The sequence below is a fragment of the Pocillopora verrucosa genome, chromosome 5, assembly GCF_036669915.1.
Source record: "Pocillopora verrucosa isolate sample1 chromosome 5, ASM3666991v2, whole genome shotgun sequence".
Lineage (NCBI taxonomy): Eukaryota > Metazoa > Cnidaria > Anthozoa > Scleractinia > Pocilloporidae > Pocillopora > Pocillopora verrucosa.
In genome coordinates this window covers 7,781,955-7,805,917 of record NC_089316.1, presented here as the reverse complement: position 1 = coordinate 7,805,917, position 23,963 = coordinate 7,781,955, and the positions used below count along the sequence as shown (strand labels likewise).

The following is a 23,963-nucleotide window of genomic DNA, read 5'->3' as shown; positions in this document are numbered from 1 at the left end:
TTGCACTTTATAATGTTTGTAACTTTAAAATGGGCAGACTCTCAGTCGTGTGGTTACTTTGATATTTATAAAGAGTAAAACAAATTTTCCTCTTTTTTGTGTCCCACGCATTAGTTATTTGAAACGTACGTTTCATGACGAATATTTCAGTTTATCAAGCTATCCGCTCTGAAACAACTGTCAGTTCCTGCAGCTCTCACAAAACAATATCATCTTGCGGGGAGTAAGTCTACACAAAACACTGGACCAAATTGCGGTGTAGCGTAATTGCTCTTTCGATTGGCATCACCCAAGTTTTGATAATTATAACATGGGTCGGCTGTTAAATTAAATAAACATTCCAAAAAATTGTAGTATCAAAGATAACATTTTTTCTTTTATATTATTCCAGTCAATCATTTCGACAACAACGAAAAAGGGCTAGTGTTTTACAAGAACAACTATGCACTGAGTAAATTTTAAAGAAGAATTTGGATTGGACAATGGTTATGCACAAAGGAACTTAAAAGAAATAGTAGCATTACAAAGAGTCATGTTTCATTTTGCTTTAATCGCCCATTAAAGTCTAAGTTGTATGTACCTCAACTGTATGCTACCAAATGCGTTTAAGACATTTTTGATTCTCAGCTCCACCCAACGATGCCAGCCCCGATGGTATGCGGTAGTAACGCAATTATTTCCCAAGAGTGTGTAATTTCTCTCTGCCTGCTAAAGTTTTTCTTTAGTTCCATGAAAAGGGTCAGATAAGGTCAGAGAAGATACACAATCACTTCAGGACTCAACCTAACCATTTCTTTTAGATTTGTTTCCTTTTCCATTATTTTTCTTACCTTATCAACTGAGTTGATAATGCAAATTGGCCTCTGTAGAGTTTCAAAACTGACGTTTCGAGCATTCGCTGTAACACTCTTTACGGTGGCCAATTTACCTCATCAACTCATTTGATAATACTATATTATCCTGTTGCACTCTCCCACCGACGCAGCACCGCAGTTTTTGTAGAACCTTTATTTATCGCTCTTTCTCTCAGTTTACTGGCGAGATAACCCACGATGGATTTTGTGAGAACGAGCTGAAGGCGATTGATCAACTTTTTTTCGAATGGTTTCCCAACATCTGAAGATGTTTACTACGCTGGTAAACCGATAGAAAGTGCGGTCTGTCACTTTAATAACATATCTAAACTTCAATTTTCCACAGGTTTACCGGTGCAACCAACGATTGTTTTTTGACCAATCAGGGTGCTCGTAGTATCTTGACTAGTTTATAAAACTTGATGATAATAATTTCAATTTTTTCACTCAAATATATCTTGAGCGTCAACGAAAATGTAGCGCCATGGAAAATCATTTACATATCCATCCTGTGCACAGGGTTCAGAGCCAAACGAGCGATTTTATTTTCATGCCTCTGTCAGTCATTGTGATAAGGTTAATTTTAAAGCAGAACAACGCTTCAGTCACCAAAATTGTTCATTTAAAAGTCAGGGACATTACCTAAGAGGTTCTTGACATGAGAAATGGCTGCCTAAATCAAAACTAGTAATGAGTAATAAATTGTCCAATTGTCTTGTGGCTAAATGGTGCGGCGCTGTAGCCGAAAGGCATATAAGACTATTAAAAATATTGTAGCGAAGAAATTAAATTCACCTATGCAGTTTTGTCCATTTCCAGTATATCCAGCATGACATTGATATACATGTGATCCAAGGGTGTTCATGCATGTAGCATTCACGTGACAAGAGTGATTTCCTTTGCACTCGTTAATATCTGTAAAATCATAAACATGACAAAAAACTGTAATTAAAAAAAAGTTGCCGAGCATAACGTAAGAAACCCTAGTCTTGTTGTCTTGTGGTTCCAGACGCAAGTGCTTCACACAACCACTCACCAGATTTTTTTCTCGGTTCCCCCCAAGTTCAAATTTGTTGTTCTGTCCTGTAAGCCTATCTATCAAGTCTACCTTTACCAGTGGAGATTTTTTACCTTACACTGAATGTTTACTAAACCACCTAACTCCCTTTAATGACCAAGAAAGAATTCTCCTTACCAAATCATTACAATATCACACAGACAAGTGACGAGAGTAACGAAAAATATCAGCTTGGGGATTATCATTTGATTCAATATCAAATTCTTAGAACTAACATCATAAGGATTGTATAGTAGACAGTAAATAGAATTACATAAGAGTGGAAGGGTCAATACAAGATATGCTGGTAAAGCAAGTCTCGCAAGTATGATAGTGCTTTTCTTTCTGATGAAAATGGTTTCAAAAGAAATGCATCAAGTACCTGTGCAGTCGCTTCCATTTCCAGTATATCCGAGGTGACAAGTACACACATACGATCCTTTGGTGTTCATGCATGTAGCATTTGCATGACAAGAGTGATTTCCTTTACACTCGTTTATATCTGTAAAATGATAAACATAAAAAAAAATAAAGTTTAAAAAAATGCAATTGGGAAGAAGTTGCCGAGCATAAGATTATAAACCTTAGTCTTGTTTAAAGATTTGAGCAGGAATATTCTAAATATTAATAGCAAAGCGATTAAATTCACCTATGCAGCTTTGACCATTTTCATTAAATCCAGGCTGGCATTCACACACATAGGATCCGTTGGCGTTTGTGCAGGTAGCATTCATGTGACAAGAGTGATTTCCTTTACATTCGTCAATATCTGAGAAACCATATATACGTTTGCTCTTTATCATGTTTCTCACTTTAAAATTATTCATCATCATAACGCGAATAAGCTCGCATAAGTCAAATGAGTTTCATCTATCATATTTGCTATTATTAAGGGAATCTTTTAAAGTTAGGGATTCTAAGAGTTTTTTCATTTTAATTTTTTAATTTTCTTTTTTATTTTATTTTTTTCAAATTTTTATCATCCATCCTGTGCACACATCCTGTGCACAGGGTTCATAGCCAAACGAGCGATTTTATTTTCATGGTTTTGTCAATTATTTTTATAGGATCTATTTAAAAGCAGAATGACAATCCATTAGTCACCGAAATCGTTCATTCAAAGTTGGGAACATTACCCAAAAGGTCCTTAACATGCTTATATAAATTAAACCGAGTTATGAGTTAACGCGGCTGAATGGTGCGGCGCTGTAGTCGAACGCATTGGGTAGTCTATACGGTAGTCTTTACGCCTCCGATCGTTAACGTTTTGTTTATACATAGATGTTTGACTCTTTATTTAATCTTCATTTTGTTGTTGAACACATTTACGAAATTTTTCACCTTCTAGCTCTAAGGTTCAGTGTAAAACTTGCGATTTCGTTTTACACAGTCGTCTGCTATCATTGCAACGCCTACCCAAGGGCAGAAAGATACAAAAAGCATGAAAGATATTCATTTACAAAAATGAAACACGACTATAGGGGGTCCGTAACACAATTGACGGCGGTGTAAAACAATTCATCAGGGATCGTATTTTCTAGCAATGCCGATTACTATGGTGTTCAAGTTGCTCTTTTCCAGCCAGGTTCGGAAGGGCTTTTCAATAAAGTTCGGATATAACGCACGTTGCTATTGGTTAAAAGAGCTTGCTTCATCAGAATACAAAACTTAGTGCTGAGCTAAGGCTGTCAAGCCTCTCAGAAAATGTACTATGTTCGACCATTTCCTGGGCTTCTCTCAACCTTTTTTTCGTTAATTAAAAGTGAAATTTCGGAACACGGGAGCCGGCAAGTAGCAACAGAAAATCCTAAGGTTTCTTAACATGCCAAGCGCCGTAATTCACGTGATAATAAAGTGAGCAAAGACAAATATCCTCCCCGACTACGTCTCGTGTTTCTCTCTACACTTCTTTCTGTTCTAGCCGCTTTCTGCGTGCTTTACAACAGGAAAGAGCACAGTCAAGGTCTCTCTATTATTCAAACAAAATTTTTTTAAAATCCACCTGTGCAATTTTGTCCGTTTCCAGTATATCCAGGCTGACAATCGCATACGTGTGATCCAATGGTGTTGGTGCAGTTTGCACTTTCGTGACAAGCGTGGTTTCCTTTACATTCGTCAACGTCTATTAAATCAAATTTAAAAAACAAAAAATGGGCCATCAAAATTATGCAAAAATTGCCGCTCATAAGCAATTACGGTGTTAAAGAGTGCAAACCATAACTGTTTTCACCATTTTGCTAACGAGCAAGCGAGGAAAACAATACACACGTTCATTAAGCTATACTAAGATATGTTCTTTTGGAAATATTCAGCTCAATATACACAAATTCACGCCAATTTCACCAGCTAAGGGACAGTTGTCATACCAGCATTGAGAATCAGGAAAAAATCTCACATATATACGTCATTTCAAGTGTTGACTCAGACTCGTACCCGTTTCACAAAGTTCTCCCTTAAATCCAGGAGGACACAAGCACCGATATCCCTTGAGTGTAAATCCAGACTGGCAAGTCGCGTTATTTTGGCACTGGAAACTCTTGTCACAAGCGTTCTGAAGGAGAAAAAAAATAACGAAAGAAAGATGGAGAGATTAAATGAAAGAAGAAACAGTTATTGCCTCGTGAATTAGTTTGGCCTTAATTATTGTTTCCTTCTTTCGTTCCTCTCTTTACTTGTAGTTTTTTTCCTCTTTTTTTATTTTTTATTTTTTTTTTACTTCTCGTTGTACCTGAATAGTGTGAATAAAATATTTTTGTTGTTTTGTTGTTGTTAAAACAAAATACCAAATGATCGAATACACGCAAATTTGCATAAACATTCATCCTTGCTTTTATGTTATTACAAGGCGAAAATTTCGAAAAATCGATTTATAACTCACCTTCGAGCCACGATAATAAAAATTGGCATCAGTTTTCAAGTCACTGTCATATTTCAGATGCGTGACGTTATTAAGTTCACAGATGTGAACTGCTTCATTATTGTCAGGATCTTTTTTGAAGTTAAGACTGACACAGTTTTCGTTCAGGTAGCACAAAAGCTCACAATCATCAAAGTTCTTCACTTTTCTTGTTTCGATAGTATGATTTACCAAACGTCTTTCAGCAAAGAAGTAGTAGTCCGGAAATACCATTGCGCGCTCTGGCTCTAAAACAGAGAAATTTAAATACGATTATAGTGCATACTTTCCGTCGAAAAAAAAATGACATTTCGAAAAAAAAGTTCTAAGAACAAATCTCTGAGCAAAAATTCTCGAAACTCAGCAAATTATTTGGGCAAATACCTCGAAAACGTAATTCAAACAAAGAATTGATAAGAAAAAAAAATTATGCGTTAAATGTGTCTTAAAACTTAATTTCTTCGCCATTTTCTACAATTTAAACAATAATTTAACACTACCTTAATTTGAGTATTTGAGTGTTTTTGAGGTACGAAAACTCGACGGAAAATTTTTAGTGTTTCACATGAATTTGGCAATTCAAGAAGCTGCTCCAATTTTACCTAAGTCTATCATATCGATAAGAAAGGCGAACTCATGAAATAGCCTGTGAAATTATGATATATAATATATAAGGAAGTTAGTTGGTGTTTCCATTTTTTGATGTGGCTGTCATCAGTGCAATGAACTTAATTTGAATTCTCATATAGGGATCCTTAAATTAATCAGGAATGGTCTTCAAGGGCTTTTTTTTTCTTTAAATAAACAGGTGAGTGACTACTGAGTAATTATTAAAGGAATGTATAACGTACTGAAGAGGTCCCTTGTGTCTCTTTTCTATGAACAGTTATCATGAACAGAGGAAATTCATGCAAACTGAAGCCGAAAAAAACATTCTTATCTTGTGTCAAAGAGCAGATTTATATTCGTTTTCGAACGTTTTGAATGAAGCAATTTTTCACCGAAACAGTTCTTAGCATATTTTGTAACAACAAACTTTTGCACATTTCCGATATGGCCCTTATAATAAAACACCTTTGTTGAATACCATTCAATGTCTAAAAACTAAGTTTATAAGACTGCGGTTCCATTCTTTAAAAATCGTGTTGGTTGAGTTCATGCTCAGGTTTTTAGCTTTGTCATAACGAAATTTTATAATACAGTGAATGGTTTGAACCCGGGGGTAACATGTAACAGTGTAGTTTGATTTGACTAAAGACGAACAACATGCCCTTCAACGAGTGAGAAACGACAAGGACATAGCTATTCTACCAGCCGACAAAGGACGAGTTACTGTTGTTATGGACAAGACTGACTATCACGACAAAATGGACGCACTTGTTAACGACAACCAGACTTTCGAAGAACTCAAACGTGACCCGACTCCTGCGCTTCAACGCAAACTTAACAGCACATTACTGACACTCAAGAAGACGAACGCCATTGGCACTCAACGCTACTACTACCGACTAAGGTGCTCAGTACCACAGCCGCCGAAACTTTATGGTCTGCCGAAACTACATAAACCTGGTTTCTCAATGCGACCTATTGTTTCTTTCTGTGGTTCTCCGACATACCAACTGTCCAAGTACCTAACGACAATACTACAACCGCTCACCGACAAATCCAGACGAAAACTACAATCCACCGAGGACTTCATTAACGCCACTAAGACTGTACAGATAACTGACGACTACAACATGAGGGGACGCAAATCGTCTGTACTGTAAGTATCCCGGAGAGTCCCCTACATTTTCTTAGACTTTTAGTCTAAGAAAATGTATGGGGATTGTAAGGTGTCATAATCCCGTTGCTGCTGACATCGATGTGACAGATAATTGCTTTTGCACTGTTTTCTTTGCCGGCTCATACTTGTCATCAAGTTTCAATAAGACGGCTATCATTTTTCACAAGAATAATGAAGTTTTTGTAAATTGTGAGATCGGATGGGATTAAAATGGGATTAAATCACCTACAGAGCTTGATATGTACTTACAGTGCAGACGATTTGTGTCCCCTCATGTAGTGTCATTTGATGTGAAATCGCTCTTTACAAGTATTCCACTCTGGCACTACAATGTACTGAGACTGCTATCCTACAATCTACCGACCCTCTACCGCTGCCGAAAGAGGACATTATGGACTTACTACACCTTTGTTGAATACCATTCAATGTCTAAAAACTAAGTTTATAAGACTGCGGTTCCATCCTTCGCCTGAAATCAACTTACTTTCAGTACAACGGCAAACACTACAAACAGTTTCATGGTACAGCTATGGCGTCTCCAGTTTCTGTTGTTGTATTAGAAGTTGTGATGCAGAACATCGAGGAAAGCACCCTTTCGACTTGCCGACAGACGATGCCACTTTGGTTACGCTAAGTTGACGATACTTTCACCGCCGTACGACACGACGAAATCGACGCATTCTACCACCACCTTAACGAACAAAACACTGACATACAGTTTACTAGACAGGTCGAAGAAAATGGTAAACTACCTTCTCTAGACTGCTTGGTCAGCCGTGACGACAATTCACAACGGACAACAGTTTACAGGAAACCGACACATACCGACAGATTACTGGATGAGTCATCCTACAACCCGACATCACACAAAGCCACTACTATCAGGACTCTTACCCGACGAGCGCAATTAGTATGTAATACGACAGACAGCTTATCCGACGAGAGCAAGTACCTTAACCGTGTTATTTCAAAGAATAACTACAACGAAGACTTTATCCAACGTAACACTCACAGACCTACTACTATTACGGAAGCTAACGACAACGCAACTCCTACGACCACAGCCACTATACCATACATAAAGGGCATATCTGAGAACATATCACGCATCCTACAACCATTCAATATCCGGGTCGCTCACAAACCTATTACCACACTACGTCAGTTACTGACTAACATCAAAGGCAGAGACGAACTAAGGAACAGACAAGGAGCAGTATATAAGATCAATTGCTCCGACTGCCACGCCTCCTACATTGGTGAGACTGGCAGAAACCTCGCAACTAGACTGACTGAACACAAACGAGCGACGAGGAAGGCGATGTCAACAATCACAGTGCTGAACATCACCGACTTACGAACCACACTATTGACTGGGACTCTGCGCAATGCCTAACCTACAACACCAACTACTTTCAACGACTGACTCTGGAAAGCTGGTTTACTAACTTGGAATAGACTCCCCTCAACAGGTGTCAACCACTACCGGCACCATACAAACGACTCATTCACAACATTAACATTACAAACGAACCGAAAAGAACGACCTAATTTCACTAACGGATCCAAACCGGCTAATCACGACTGACCTACGCCACTTGAGTCTTACAGCTAATAACATCACGGCAAAACTGACCAATCAGTGTACACAAACCGGACTAAGTACATTCGACTGACAACAACCTTTCACTTGACTCTGATGATGAATTCCGCTCAGGTTGTCGAAACGTCAGTCACTATTACCGACAACAGTCCTTATCAGGACTAACTCACCCGGACGATCAAACTACACTGTTACAGAAATTTTATAAGCTCAGTGCATCAGCTGTTGTGAACCAATAAAATTAAAAAAAAATATATATATATAAATAAATAGATAATAAAGAGTGATGGGAAATAAGATAACACGCGCTGAAGTATGAATATAGGGATAGATAATTATTCGCAGTTTGCAACTCACGTTTACCAGACGTCAAGTAAGTAAGTAAGCAGTCCAGACTGCCAGTATTAGAAATGCTGAAAATTTCATGCTTTCTCAAGACAACAGAGCTCAATATTGATGTTTTCAGTATCCCACAAATTTCGAGTCCACCGCCTGCATCCAATAGTAGATTAAGTAGTTAAAACCGACCTTTCTGTATTGAAAATGGTACGTTAACAAAGTTAATAGCTGTCAGTCCGGACCTAATGAAGTTTTCGAAGCAAATAAAATACATGGGCACGTGCTTTAATGTCTGCTTATAAACGCATTTTCGATGTCTTCCGGACTAAATGGAAAGACTTTAGATTTGGCAGGCTACGGTTCTATCGGTGTTAACCTACAGATTAGACCCAGGGATTTTGCCACACAAATTGCTATGACATTAACTTCAATTGCTCCATAACTATAATCAATTGAGTGCGTCTAAGACATCAACATTATAAAAGTAGATGAAGATACTCCGATAATACAGTCACATAATAAATAAGTAATTTAAAGTTAACAATTAAGTTGAAAATGTAAATTGGACATCGTAAAGAGTGAAAAAGCTGACGTATCGAGCGTTAGCCCTTCGTTTCAAAGTCGTAGAGAATATTATATTTAGGTAGGCGATAAATTGGGTCATGTTTTTTGTTTGTTTGTTTTGTTTGTTTTTTTTTTTTATCAATTATGTATGGACCAAAATGTTGGAACAAAGTTCGTGTGGACTTATTTTCCAACGATCAGTGGCGCCTGGAAACGAAGTAAGACTAGTACATGCATATGAAGAATTATGAAATTAATATTCGAGGAAATGCAGAATATTGTGGTGAAACTTGCGAGATGTACATTAAGAAGCATCATGTATATTATTGTCTTCATCCTGAATCTTGCATCTTACACTTAACAAAGGGTAAATTATGATTTGCCTGATTTTGCAACTCATGGTTTTATTACAATTTAAAAGAAAGTGATTAACCTGAGTTTACTATTTGGGTGGAACATGAAGTTTTCTCGTATCATTTTTTTTTCACTTGACCAGGGTTACGATCGTTATTTTTCTCGCAGCATGAAGGCTATGGGAACGCATGGCGCGAACGCTTTAACCCTGTGCGCATGAAATCAGCCAAAACCAATTGGATATATCTGGAGCTATCTCTACGCAAGTCTCTCTTGTTGAATGTTTTTGTATTTACTGTTTCCTGCTGTTATTTATTGTTCATTGATTTTACTTTTCTAAAGAATCAGTACACGATGGTGGAATATAAAGGCTCGTTGGATATGATTAGTAAATCTTTCGGGTAAGTTGGATCTTGTTATGAGAAATAAATTTTTTCAGTACGTTACAGACTAGCTTTCCATCTCTATTCTCAAATCCATCCACATCAAAGGGAGGTACACGTATTGCCTGTTTGAAACAATTTGACAGAGAACTGGACCGAAATTGGCGGAGACGTGAGCCCAGCTTGTTTGAGTACCGGATCAAATTTTCGGATTGACTTATAATAATAATAATGATAATAATAATAATGATAATAATAATAATCATCATCATCATCATTATCAAAATTATTTAACGAGGGCTACACAAAGCAGTAAATTTACTGAATAACCAGTAGCCCTCAGTAAATAGTACATATTAAAAAACTAATGGTATTACATAGAAGCATTAAAGACTAACTGTATAAGGAGTTATTAAAATACAACTAAAAACAGAGCAAAGATAAGGCCAGTTAATAAAATATAAATTTAAAATTACATGACAAAATAATTTAAGTTTTTATAACTATTCGCAAAATGTTCTAACATGGATTTCTGGAAGCACATAAGATTCTGTTTGTTTCTGATCTCGCTGGGGATCTTATTCCAGAGGCAGATAGTCGATACTGTGAAGGACCTCCCTCCCTCTGACTCCCGTTTGAATCGGGGGTAGACAAGGTTCAATTCTCCATCTCAGCTCGTTCGTTCATTAACATCTGCATTTCTTATTAGAATTAGATTCATACAGGATGAGCAATCGCCAGAAATTCGTTTATATACCAAAATCGACTTATTTATTTTCGGTTCATCATAAAAAGGGGCCCAACTTAATTGTTTAAAAAAGTTGAACGCTGTTCGCTTTCGTATCAGCAACCTAAAACTTTCGAATAGTTTCTACAGAGCAGGATGTCCACACGGCTGAGGCATACAACATTGTCTGCTTGACCATTCTATTATAACAGAGTTTCCTTTGATCAAGAGGCAGCAAGCATTAAAGAAAAAATTAAAGGAGCAAACTGTTCCAAATCCTTGCGTTCCGCAGTAAGTCATAGAAAGTTGTAGAAAGTCGACAAAAAAGGAATATTTAAACTTTTATCGTTCTCTGCCTAAGATTTTGACATTTAAAGGTTTCTGCTGCATTGTAAGCTTAAAATTGGAGATTTTATAAAGACAGTGTTCATCATCAATTAACATATCCTCTTTGGAAAAATTACTCGAAAAAAGTGAGAAAACGCTCACGTCATGAGTCCGTCGATTTAAAAGATTCTTTCTCTGTTACTTAGAGCATTAGGTATATTACAGTACTTCCAACATCTTATCCCGTTACTTAGCTGCAAGGACACCAGTTTCAATGACCTCGGGAGAGGGCGATCATCTCATCTTAATATTGTCGGAAATATTTTTTTTTTCCAGAAAGGAATAAATATCATACTATTTCCAATTATCATTTGAAAATAAAATGTCTCATTCTCAGATTTTAACTTGCAAACGTCTAAGGAAACTAGCTTACCTTTTATAGCATGTAGCACGCTTCCTCCAGAGTTTTCAATGAGAAATAAAAACCCTCTGAAAACGATGCTGTCATCGGCGGTTGTTTCTTGTGACAGTAGTTGCTTTCACAGTAGTCAATATCTCTCATGCTCTTAATAATTAATTTCTTGTTTCTATTTGTCGTTGAGAATAAAAATGCGCTGTTTAAGTGTAACAGCCTTAAAAGAAACTGGACTCTAATAAAAAATGTTGCAACGTTTCGAAATGGTATGAGTCACTAAAGCGAAACTTGGGGATAAATAGAATACAGATGATTTTCATAGAATTTTCATCAGCCTTAAGATAAAAAACAACGTTAAAGGAATCCTTAAATAATGAAATGAAACGCACGCACTTCGTAGGGCAGGAAAATAACAAAATGGAATCACACTGTTTTGTCCCTGACAACGCATGCATTTACTAGCGTCAAAAAGAAGTCCTGCATCCTTAAAACATTGATGAAAAGAAGCCCTTAAAGTCTTTAATTAAATGATGTTTTTTCTTTCATTTATATTAGAAGGTAATAATACATGCATGTTCGCGACATCATCCAAAATCAAGAACGACTATGCACATCATGACAACTTTGATTTCATGGTTTTGATAAGATAAAAATGATAAAAGTACTATAACTTTATTCATTTTCTTCCTTTCTCCTTCCTTTCTACAAATGCTACAATCCGGCTGAGAGCTCTTTTCCACGGACGAGCTTTTTTGGGCAGTCTTAATAATCTTGTTTTGTTTCTTCTGCTAAGAACTACAGATATTCGAAAAAAAATTAATAAAAGAATTGTAATATATATTGCGAAAAAAGCGTCTGGGACATGGTGTTTATCTCCGTGTCATTCTCAGGGTCCTGTTCACAGTTCGAGATTTTATCAGACGTTAATTCATTCGATGCCCTTCTAGTGCGCTGATTAATTTTGAACAAATAGACAATTGTATGTTTTGCGAGTAACCCATTGTGTTGCGTTATTTTTGAGATCATGTTGGGAAAGTTTCAAGTTATATTACGTTGACCTACTTTCCAACGATTAAGGTCCATCTATTTGCTAATTAGAATGGTGAATCCAACTTTTGTAGTTTGGGCCAGGTTACCTAACAAACCCAATATGGGTGGTCAAAACTCGCTTATGTCTCTAGTACTCTGTTCCCCTTACTTAAAACACAAACACCACAGTGCAAATGAATGTTTGGTAAGATATTTGTTTGCAAAGATGAATGACACCTTTTTATCTAAGAGAGAGAAATGAAAAGTGAACCATGTATACCCTTACATCAGGCGTGCCACTTACGATGTGAATGTAGTTAAAAATCAAGAGCTCCTTCAAGTTTGGGATCATTTCTTTAGTTTTTATAAGCCTGACGTTTGATTCAGCTGTGAATAATAAATTGTTTGATACTTTTCTTAATCACAACTTCACTGTGAGGGAATTGAACTTGAGTCAAGGTAGTGGTACATTGAATTTAAATAATTTTGACTGTGTGTGCTGGACTTGTGCCTAAATATGCAGGGTGTTGGTCTCTAATAAAGTCTATCAAATCCAAAAAGTCACCAGTGGTGTGTACCGCTCAATGTGTACCTTATACCTTGAGCTTGAGAAAAAAATAATGGAATAAGATGTAGTACAATAAAGGAATTTAAAATATATATAAAGTCTTTAGTTTTTGAGGGTGCATGGGAGATCCAATTGAGGAAGTGTAAAAGTGTTCTTATGGAGCAAAAATTGAAAACTGTACACCAATATATTGGGCTATTTTTTTTTAAGTGACTCGTTGTTTGGCACTCTGATTGCAGAGAACTTTAGATATCTTACAGGTGTAGTCTGTTTGTGTAATTACAAGTATGTATTCAATATTCACTTTTGAGACTTAATGTAAAACATTTTGATATTGTAGTTGGTATGTTTTGGTTGCTGGATGTGCACTAAGCCAACAGTGGTTTTTAAACCTCCTCTAAAAAAGGAGAGAAACAATCAAAAAGAGAAAAAGGGAAGGAAAGAGCAAAAAAGAAAAAAAAAGCATCAGTCTTAGAGTCAGCAACCATGCAAAGCTACTTCAGCCTTATTTAAGGCCTCGCCAACTTGGCGTAACTAAGATAACGTGATTGTAAGTGATTAACCTGAGTTCACCCTTTGGATGGAACATGAAGTTTGCGCATATCATTTTATATTACTTGACCAGGGTTACTTTCCAGGCATTTTTGGCGTATCCCATGGAGCACTGCAATTCATGGCCTATAAGGAGCGGAATTCTGACGCGAACACGACAGGGATATCCGACTCGCACTCACTCAGAATTCTGCGGTTTCAGAAGATGCCAAAGGAATCGGACACAAGCCGCTGTGGAACGAAAGAAAGCTTATTGACCAAGAAAGCCATTGGTACACAAGGAAAGTGAAAGAGGCATTTCACATAAGACTCAACCCAAATAACATAAAAAGGGACAACGGAGCCGAAATACCGGAATCGTGTATGCCTACAAAAAGAAAACATCGAAACCAGCGAACGCCTGAGGAAACCATGGTACGTGGTAACAATAGCCAGATTGAAATGCACCAATCACAACAGACCACCATGATATATAAAGCCGTGCCACAGCCAGTCGACCCTATCACCTGAAGAAGACTTGCAGTACGCAGTCGAAACGTTGCATTCCACATTAAGTGACCTTGTCGTGAGACAACAGAAGAAACTTATAATATCATCCAACTACCACGATGGACAAAAACCTATTTCACAACAAAGTATTACTTTATGAAATAGATTAGCTTAAAATAAACTTGTAGTTTTAAGCTTTCTGTAGTTTCAGGCTGGTGATGCAGTGCTCTCATCGGTTGGTTTGCTGGACTCCGGGTTGATGTGGCCTCTACTCGAGCCTTAGCCAGGTCATTATGTCAGTTCCCTGGGAAAAGACTTGTTAGCCCCACATAACCCCCCTCCCAGGAGTTCAAATGGACGCAAAAAAAAGGCCAGGGAAACCCTAAAATACGGATGAATATCAAATCTCATGTAGGGAGAGTAGCTTTCAGCCTCTTTCATTCTTTCCATTCCTCTCAAGAAACACGAATCCAAGATGGAAACGCACGGTGCCAAAGTTTTGATCCTGTGCCCATAAAATTAGCCAAAATCAATTGAAGATATCTTGGGCTGTCTCTACGCTTTTTATTTTTTAAATTTAAATTTTTTTTTGGTGAATCGTTCTATTTTTACTGTTTCCTTATGTTATTTTGACAGTTCTAAAAAAATTTTCTTTCTCTGTTCCTTACGTTACGATCGTTCACAATAACCTTCTCCATTTGTTATTGAATCGTTGTGAATTAAGTTAAAAGCATTTTTGATTGATTGCTCTGTTTTTACTTCACTGGGTTCTGGTTTCATGCATTTCCCCGAATATTTCCTTATTGATGTTGTTATTTTTCCCACGTTATATACATATATATATATATATATATATATATATATATATATATATATATATATATATATATATATATATAATAATTATATATATATATATATATATATGATGAGGCCCTAGTTCATGTAAGTTAAATGTATTTACAAAGAGATACACAGTTTTTGTTAAATAATGAGATATATTTTGATACGCCGTTAATAAACTGGTCCTGTTTTGCCCCATTTGCTTTTTGTTCAGGTCTCTCCTTGCAAATTAGAGACAAATGAACATCAAATGATTTGAAGACTAATCTTAAGAAAGAAATATCAAATCTGCCTTGAAATACCAGGCAGTGGCCTTTGTTGGTTTCTTTCCTGCGTATATTTTTTCATAGGATCTTTTGAAAATTTTTACAGGATAAAACAAGGAAAATTTTACAGTGAGAAAGTGTGATTTTGATTTCTAATCGAACATTTCTGTGAAAAATTATCGGTAATGTGCTTGAACGGTGTACAAAGTTGTTTGCAACACCTAGCAACTTCCCTGTACTACTCTAAGTCTTATTTTTAGCACATCACAACTTCGAATATTTTTCTTTAGGCGTGTTTCTATTGTAGGCAAACATTAAACTTGGAAAAACCGGTCAACTTTTAAAAGCTGCATGCAGTTTTTAAACGTAGTCATACAGATGCAAGTTGCACTCACCCTAATGACTTATTTAAGTTCGTTAGCCTTTGAAAATTTACTCGTACAGATTTCTCCCAAATTGCTCTCGAAACGCCTGATTACCCATACAAATTGCTGCAATAATTATTTTAACGAATTTCATCTTGAATGAATGAAGTGCCTGTGCGCTTAGCTAAACAAGCTGTATAGGGACAATTTGAAGCCATTGCGTAAAGAACTTTAACTTAGATTCAAAATCAGTCTGAGATGTAAGCGATCAATTACGAATTAATCTTGGTCGATTCGGACACATTTGACACACGGTTTGGACAGGCTCAACCATTGAATTTTGCTTACTGTGTGTCTGGAAATTGGTTTAACGTTCCAAAATACTGAGTCACAATTATTACGTTAACTTTGTGAAATTTCATAAGATAATGTTTACGATAGAGAAGAAAGGTTAACTAGGTCACACAAAAACGTTATACACATGTACCTACGGAGCGATTTATGAGTCTTCTTACTACGCAAAGTATATTTGCTTCATTTTCAGTCTGTGCCACAGTAGCGTGATTTACAACCAGGTGGCTGTTGAAGTTTATAGATGAAGTAGGATCCACAGTTTTTTACAATAGTAACTTTTGAGTATTTACAACCAGTAAAGCTATCACTAAAGCAGACCGCACGAAGAACTTCACCATCTTCCACTGTTGGATGAGAACCATTTAACCAGCCTGACCAGTGTGTACCACATCTGTATGCTGGCACACGTGTTGTTGGCATTTTTGTTCCTGCAGCTCCCACAAAACGATACCATCCCTCGGCGAGTTGGTTGTCACACACCTCTTGGTTATGTCGTGTTTCGTAACTGCTCTTTCTACTGGCATCACTCAGGCTTTGATGATAATAACAAGGGTCGGCTGAAAAAGGTTAAATAAAACATGTTAAAGAATCAAAGGTAAACATTTTTCCTTGACATCTTTTACAGAATCAGTTAAACAAGAAGCAAACAGCACTTGTATTTTTCGAAAAAAAAAACTATGGAGACCCTTGTCACACAACTCTTAAGAGTAAGGTGTTATTTATCTTTCTATTGGTATTGCTCAAGTTTTCATAATGATAGCAAGGATCGGCGGAAAAGGGAAATGACAGTTGCAAAAGGACTGAGATTATTAAAATCACTGGTTCGAGATTTTCTCTAACGTCATATGATTCTAGTAACTTGTCAAAAAGCGTTGAAACTTGTATTTAACAAGAAAAATGACGATGCATTTATAGAGGGTCAAGTAGAACACGTGTAGGATATAGAGATAATAATAGACGCGTAGATATAGAATTTCTCTGCGAGTGTTTATCTCAATAGCTCACGAGTGAGCGCAGCGGACGAGTGAGATGATGAGTTCAACACGAGAAGAGAAATTCCATATCTACAAGCAACCCTGTATTATTTTGTTTACCATATAAACACAATAGCCCTTTACTCACAAGAAGCGCCGACTTCATTAATGAATGAAAATAAATGCTTAATTCGAAATTGAGCTCCTTCTTTCTCGGACAGCGCATTAAAGGACAGATCTGGGCAGACTTAAGGCACAACCCGTATCGTTTACATGTGAGAAACCAATAACGTGGCCGACAGTGGCCACCTTAACAGCTTCAGGTTAGATTCGAGCGAGAATATTCCAAATATTTTCGCAAAGAGATTAAATTCATTTGAGCAGTTTTGACCATTTCCATTAAAGCCAGGGTGGCATTCACAAACATAGGATCCGTCGGTGTTCTTGCAGGTAGCATTGACGTGACAAGAGTAATTTCTTTTACATTCGTCAATACCTGAGAAACCATTTATATATTTGATCAATCCACAATGACACAAATTCACGCCACTTTCACCAGCTAAAGGACAATTGTCATACCAGCATTGAAGATCAGAAAACATCTCACTCATACGTCATTTCAAGTGTTGATTTAGACTCGTACCCGTTTCACAAAGTTCTCCCTTGAATCCAGGAGGACAAAAGCACCGATATCCCTTGGAGGTAAATCCAGACTGGCAAGTCGCGTTATTTTGGCACTGGGAACTCTTGTCACAAGCGTTCTGAAGGAGAAAAAAAGTAACCAAAGAAAGATGGAGGGATTGAATGAAAGAAGAAACACTTTTTGCTTTGTGAATTAGTTTAGGCTCAATTATTATCTCTTTCCTTCGCTTCTTTGTTTACTTGTAAATAAGCAACAGCCAACTCGAAACCTTCGCTACTTTGATTCAGAAATTGTACAAATAGTTATGTAATCTCTATCATTTCCTTTTCTGTAGTTTCTTTCTTTCTTTCTATTTTTTACTTCTCCTTATAGCTGAATGGTATGAATGAAATATTTTTGTTGTTGTGTTGTTGTTGAAACAAAATACCAAATGATCGAATACAGGCAAATTTGCATAAGCATTCATCATTGTTTTTATATTACTCTAGGGCGAATATCTCGAAAAATCGATTTATAACTCACCTTCGAGCCACGATAATAAAAATTGCTATCAGTTGTCAAGTCACTGTCATATTTCAGATGCGTGGCGTTATTTAGCTCACAGATGTACGCTGAGTCATTATTTCCAGGATCTTTTTCGAAATTGAGACTGACACACTTGTCGTTCAGGTAGCACAAAAGCTCACAATCATCAAAGTTCTTGACTTTTCTTGTTTCGATAGTATGGTTTACCAGTCGTCTTTCAGCAAAGAAGTAGTAGTCCGGAAAAACCATTGCGCGCTCTCGCTCTAAAATAGACAAATTGAAATATGATTATAGGGCAAACTTTCCGTCGAAAAAAAATCTACATTTCGAATAAACAGTTCTAGGAACAAATCTCAGCAAATTATTGGGGCAAAGACGTCGAGAACGTAAGTCGTGTTTCACATGAATTTGGCATTTTGGTGTGGTTGTCACCAGTGCAATGAACTTAATTTGAATTCTCATACAGGGAGCCTTAAATATCTCTAAAAATTTGATCAGGAATGGTCTTCAAGGGCTTTCTTTTTTCTTTTTCTTTCCCTTTTTTTCTTTAAATATACAGGTGTGTGACTATTGAGTGTTTATTAGAGGAATGTATTACTGAAGAAGTCCCTTGTGGCTCTTTCTTTAAATATTTATCATGATCAGAGGAAATTCATGCAAATTGAAGCCGAAAAAGAGATTCTTATCTAATATTCGTTTTCGAAAGTTTTCGAAACGTACAAATCTAGAATGATATTTTTAAATGTTTACTTTTGCCGGCCAACTTAGGTTGCTAGAATTGCTTAGCTATGGTGAATATAGTCATCTCTTTATTTCCGTTGTTTGTTTTCTTAAAACAACTCATTTATCTGTTCATCGTTTCTATTCATTCATTTTTTCTCATAGCTAATAATTTCCACCCACATAAGTTTTCTCCCGTTGAAAAATATCGATTATAGCACCAGAGTTTTAAAAACAATGAATAATATATATTTAAATCAATTTTAAATTTGGAATTATAAAAAAATTTGAAATTGCACAAGGTGGTGATCATCTCAATAAAGCTATTTTTATTCAAGGCCTTCAATTAAAAAAGAAACACTTAAAAAGGATTTTGCGTCAAAGGTTTTTTCAATCCCACAAAATGGTTAAAAACTTGTGAGACGGCTTACCCTAATTTTATAAACCAATTTTTAAAACAAGAAAACTAGGTCTGTTTTACATGCCAGCGTTTTTCTCTGTAAAAATAACTTTGCTTATGTCGGCCTAGAGAGGCCAATTTTTCTCCTATGCAAATTATCGAATTCCTGTCTGCTAAACAACAACGAAATATTTTTGATGACATCGATTGTCCGTCCATGTAAATATGAGCTAAGCGTTAGGATTGAAATGGTTTTGAATGAAGCAATTTTTTCACCGTAGCAGTTCTTAGTATACTTTGTAACAACATACTTTTGCAAACTTCCGATATGACCCATTATAATAAAACACCTTGGTTGAATATCATTCAATGTCTAAAAACCACGTTTATAAGACTGTGGTTCCATCCATTAAAAATCATGTTTTTTTAGTTCAGGTTTTTTGGCTTTGTCAAAACAAAATGCTATAAGCTCGGTGCATCAACCGTTGTGAATCAGCAAAGCAAAAAAAAAAAACATACATATATATATATATAAATATATATAAATACATAAATATATATTTATTTATATATATTATATTATATTTATGTTATCACAGTCACAGAGAATCGATGCGTCCTCTTTAATTCTTTAACTTATATATATATATATTTTTTTTTAAATAAATTATAAAGAGTGACGAGAAATAAGTTAACACGCGCTGAAGTACGAATATAGAAAATTATTTGCAGTTTGCTACTCACCTTTACCAGACGTCAAATAAGTTATCGTTGTAGTCCAGACTGCCAATATTAGAAACGCTGAAAATTTCATGCTTTCTCAAGACAAGGGAGCTCAATGTTGATGCTTTCAGTATGCCACAAATTTCGAGTCGACTACCTGCATTCAATAATAGATTAAGTAGTAGAAACCGACCTTTTTGTATAGCTGTCAGTCCGGACCTAATAAGGTTTTTGAAGCAAATAAAACACGTGGGCACGCGTTTTAATGTCTGCTTATAAATGCATTCTCGATGTCTTCCGTTTTACTACATGGAATGACTTTGGATTTGGCTGGCTACGGTTCTATCGATGTTAATCTACAGATTGGACCCAGGCATTTTGCTTCACAGATTACTATAACATTAACTTCAATTGCTCCATAACTATAGTCAATTGAGCGCGTTTAAGACATCAACGTTATGAAGATAATCCGATAATGCAGTCACATAATAAGTAAGTAATTTAGAGTTAACAACTGAGTTGAAAACGTAAATTGGCCATCGTAAAGAATGAAAAAGCTGACGTTTCGAGCGTTATTCCTTCGTCAGAGCAATTGACGTTTTCAAATATATAGAGAATATTTTATTTAGGCAAGCGATAAATTGACTGGTGTTTTTCTTTTCGCAATCATGTACGGATCAAAACATTAGAATTAAGTTCATGTGGACTTATTTTGAACGATTGAGATTCATCTCCTGTTAACTGTGTTTCAGTGGCACCTTGAAACGAATTAAGTACATGCATATAAAGAATTATGAAATTGACATTCGAGGAAATGCAGAATATGTATAGGTAATCACATGATTTCGAGTGCAATTTGGAATAAATAAGCACGAGTAAATTTTTTTAAAGACTAACAAAATTGCACGAGCCCGTAGGGCGAGTGCAATTTGTGGTAGTTGAAAAAATTAACAAGTGCTTGTTTATTCCAAATTGCACGAGAAAAATCATGTGATTACGTGTTAATAATATACATGGAAAAATACGAGATGGCTTATCATAATTAAAAATAAGCAAAGCGCGCGCATCGAGTGCAAAAATAATTTATTCAAACCTTGCGTTCGGTCAAAACAACCGCGTACGATCAAAACAATAATAATTATGCAATGATATCTTCACATCTTTAAGGTGCAAAAAAGTTCAAAGTCCGGCTAAACAGTTCAAGGAATTGTTCAGTCTGTGTCCGAATCACTTTCGATGAAATGGAATCGTCGTTTCCAAGGTTTAACCATGTTTGTTTTTAATTTCGGCGTTTCATCGCAAAGTGTTAAGGTAGGTCAGCAGGTAATTTTCGATTTCCTCGGCAAATCCCTACTCTAAACACCACTTATTCCAAACCGACAACCAAAAAGCAATGCTTTTTACAGTGTTTTCGTTGTTTAAGTTGTTTTTCAGCTGCGGTGGCGAAAGAAAGCCTACTTAAAACACCGGCCATTGTTTCGCTCGCAAATTTTCAAATTTTCAAATTTTGTTGCGACATCCAAGGCTCGCATTTCATTGGCTATCTGTGAATTTCTTTGATTATTGATCAATCAGAATGTCTGATTTGTTTCTTTTTTTGCACTGAATTAACCCTCTTCTGCACTGAATTAACTCTCTTCTGCACTGAATTACCTGCAAACTGCATTTATCTTAACCAATCAGGACTAAGTCATTTTTCCATGTATATTATTATGTGGTGAAACTTGCAAGTACCTTGCGAAGCATCATGTATGTTATTGTCTTCATCCTGAATATTGCATCCTACACTTAACAAAGGGTAAATAATGATATGCCTGATTTTGTAGCTCATGGTTTTATTATAATTTAAAAGAAAGTGATTAACCTGAGTTTGCTATTTGGGTGAAACATGAAGTTTGCTCGTATCATATTTATTTACTTGACCAGGGTTACGTTCGTTATTTTTAGCGCAGCATGAAGGCTATGGAAACGCTCGGCGGGAGCATTTTGACCCTGTGCACACGAAATTAGCCAAAACCAACTGAATATACCTGGAGCTGTATAATGGTGATAATAATAATAATAATAATAATAATGATGATGATGATGATGATGATAATAATAATAACTTTTATTTAACAAGGGCTACACAAAGCGGTAAATTTACTGAAGAACCAGTAGCCCTAATGGCATTACATAAAAGCATTAAAGACTAGCTATATAAGGAGTAATTAAAATACAACTATAATATTAAGGTTAAAAAACTATCTAGATAATAAATTATATATAGGCCAGATAATAAATTATAAAATTTAAAATTACACGACAAAATAATTTAAGTCGTTATAACTATTCACAAAATGTTCTAACATGGACTTCTTGAAGCCTATAAGATTCTGTTCGTTTCTGATCTCGCTGGGGATCTTATTCCAGAGGCGGATTGTCGATACTATGAAGGACCTCCCTCCCTCCCTCTGACTCCCGTTTGAATCGGGGGTAGACAAGGTTTAATTGTCCATGTCTGCTCGTTTGTTCATTAAAATCTTTATTTCTTATTAGAATTTGATTCATACAGGATGAGTAATCGCCAGAAATTCGTTTATATACCAAAATCGACTTATTTATTTTCGCTTCACCATAAAAAGGGACCCTGCCTAATTGTTCAAAAAGTTGAATGCTGTTCTCTTTTGTATCAGCACTTAGTATTACACGTGCTGCGTGTTTCTGTAACCTGAAAACTTTCCGAATATTTTCAGAGCAGGATGTCCACATAATTGAAGCATACTGCTTTATCTGCTTGACTATTGCATCATAAAAAAGTTTTCTTTGATCAAGAGGCAGCAAGCATTAAATATTTAAGAAGCAAACTGTTCGAAAAACCTTGCGTCACGCAGGAAGTCGTAGAAAGTTGTAAAAAGTCGAGAAAAAAGGAAAATTTAAAATGCTCTCATTCCCCGCCCAGGATTTTAAAATTTACAGGTTTTCTGCTGCATTGCAAACTTAAAATTGGAGATTTGATAAAGACAGTGTTCATCATCAATTAACATATGATCTTTGAACAAATTACTTGAAAAAAGTAGTAAATAGCCGACGTCGTGAATCCGTCGATTTAAAAGATCCTTTCTCTGTTAGTCAGAGTATTAGAGATATTACAGTGATTCCAACATGTTATCCCACCACTTAGCTGCAAGGACTGCAGTTTAGCTGACCTCAGGAGACGGGGATCATCTCATCTTAGTATTTTCGGAAAATATATATATATTTTTTCTTTTTCCAGAAAGGAAAAAGTATGAAACTATTTCCAAATAATCATTTAAAAATGAAATGTCTCATTCTCAGATTTTAACTTGCTAACGTCAAAGGAAACTGGCTTACCTACTATAGTATGGAACACGCTTCCTCCAGAGTTTTTAATGAGAAATAAAAACCCTCTGAAAACGATGCTGTCATCGGCGCTTGTTTCTTGTGACAGTAGTTGCTCAGACAATAGTCAATATCACTCATGCTTTTAATAATTAATTTCTTGTTCCTGTTTGTCGTTGAGAATAAAGATGCGTTGTTTAAGTGTAACAGCCTTAAAAAAATTGGAATCTGTTGAAAAATGTTGCAGCTTTTCGCAATGGTATGAGTGTCTAAAGTGTAACTTGGTGATAAATAAAACACAGATGATTTTCATAGAATCTTCATCAGCCTTAAGATAAAAAAAAACAACGCCAGAGGAATCCTTATATGATGAAATGAAACATACGCACTTCGTAAGGCAGAAAAATAACAAAATGGAATCACACTGTTTTGTCCCTGACAACGCATGCATTTACTAGCGTCAAAAAGGAGTCCTGCATCCTTAAAACATGGATGAAAAGAAGCCCTTAAAGTTTTTAATTAAATGATGTTTTTTCTTTCATTTATATTGAAAGGTAATAATACATGCATGTGTGCGACATCATCCAGAATCAAGAAAGACTATGCACATCATGACAGCTTTGATTTCATGGTTTTGATAAGATAAAAATGACAAAAGTACTGTAACTTTATTCATTTTCCTTTTCACCTTCCTTTCTACGAATGCTACAACCCGGCTGAGATCGAAATTGAACAACAAAAGGATTAGCCACTGGTCAATTTTCGCCGTGTACTTGAAAGATATCTTCTGAGATGAGATGTCGAGTTGAACACAGTAAGAGAAATTTCATATCTACAAGCAACCACGTGTTTTTTGATTATCATA

General features: G+C 36.1%; 2 protein-coding genes across 2 annotated transcripts; both read right to left on the bottom strand.

Annotated features, from left to right (window-relative positions):
* Window positions 1-1,575: 1,575 nt before the first annotated feature.
* Window positions 1,576-5,041, bottom strand: LOC136280678 (epidermal growth factor-like protein 6). Its single transcript, XM_066166319.1, has 4 exons — window positions 4,790-5,041; window positions 4,345-4,462; window positions 3,914-4,033; window positions 1,576-1,769 (listed from the first exon to the last, which is right to left on the bottom strand). The coding sequence occupies exons 1-4, from the start codon at window positions 5,039-5,041 to the stop codon at window positions 1,576-1,578; spliced, it is 684 nt and encodes a 227-aa protein (XP_066022416.1).
* A 10,370-nt stretch (window positions 5,042-15,411) lies between these two features.
* On the bottom strand, window positions 15,412-23,210 carry LOC136280928 (uromodulin-like). Its single transcript, XM_066166795.1, has 5 exons — window positions 23,111-23,210; window positions 19,778-19,913; window positions 17,911-18,176; window positions 17,389-17,506; window positions 15,412-16,328 (listed from the first exon to the last, which is right to left on the bottom strand). The coding sequence occupies exons 2-5, from the start codon at window positions 19,845-19,847 to the stop codon at window positions 15,958-15,960; spliced, it is 825 nt and encodes a 274-aa protein (XP_066022892.1). The 5' UTR covers window positions 19,848-19,913; window positions 23,111-23,210; the 3' UTR covers window positions 15,412-15,957.
* Window positions 23,211-23,963: the final 753 nt, after the last annotated feature.

Bases quoted from the DNA above. Each gene is read 5' to 3' on its own strand.
- LOC136280678 (XM_066166319.1), bottom strand. From the start codon at position 5,041: ATGGTATTTCCGGACTACTACTTCTTTGCTGAAAGACGTTTGGTAAAT. The intron at 4,463-4,789 runs GTGAGTTATAAA...TTTCTCCTTCAG, and splicing joins TTTATTATCGTGGCTCGAAG to AACGCTTGTGACAAGAGTTT. The intron at 1,770-3,913 runs GTGGATTTTAAA...ATGATTTTACAG, and splicing joins AAACGGACAAAATTGCACAG to ATATTAACGAGTGCAAAGGA.
- LOC136280928 (XM_066166795.1), bottom strand. From the start codon at position 19,847: ATGAAATTTTCAGCGTTTCTAATATTGGCAGTCTGGACTACAACGATA. The intron at 18,177-19,777 runs GTGAGTAGCAAA...TGTCTATTTTAG, and splicing joins TTATTTGACGTCTGGTAAAG to AGCGAGAGCGCGCAATGGTT. The intron at 17,507-17,910 runs GTGAGTTATAAA...TTTCTCCTTCAG, and splicing joins TTTATTATCGTGGCTCGAAG to AACGCTTGTGACAAGAGTTC.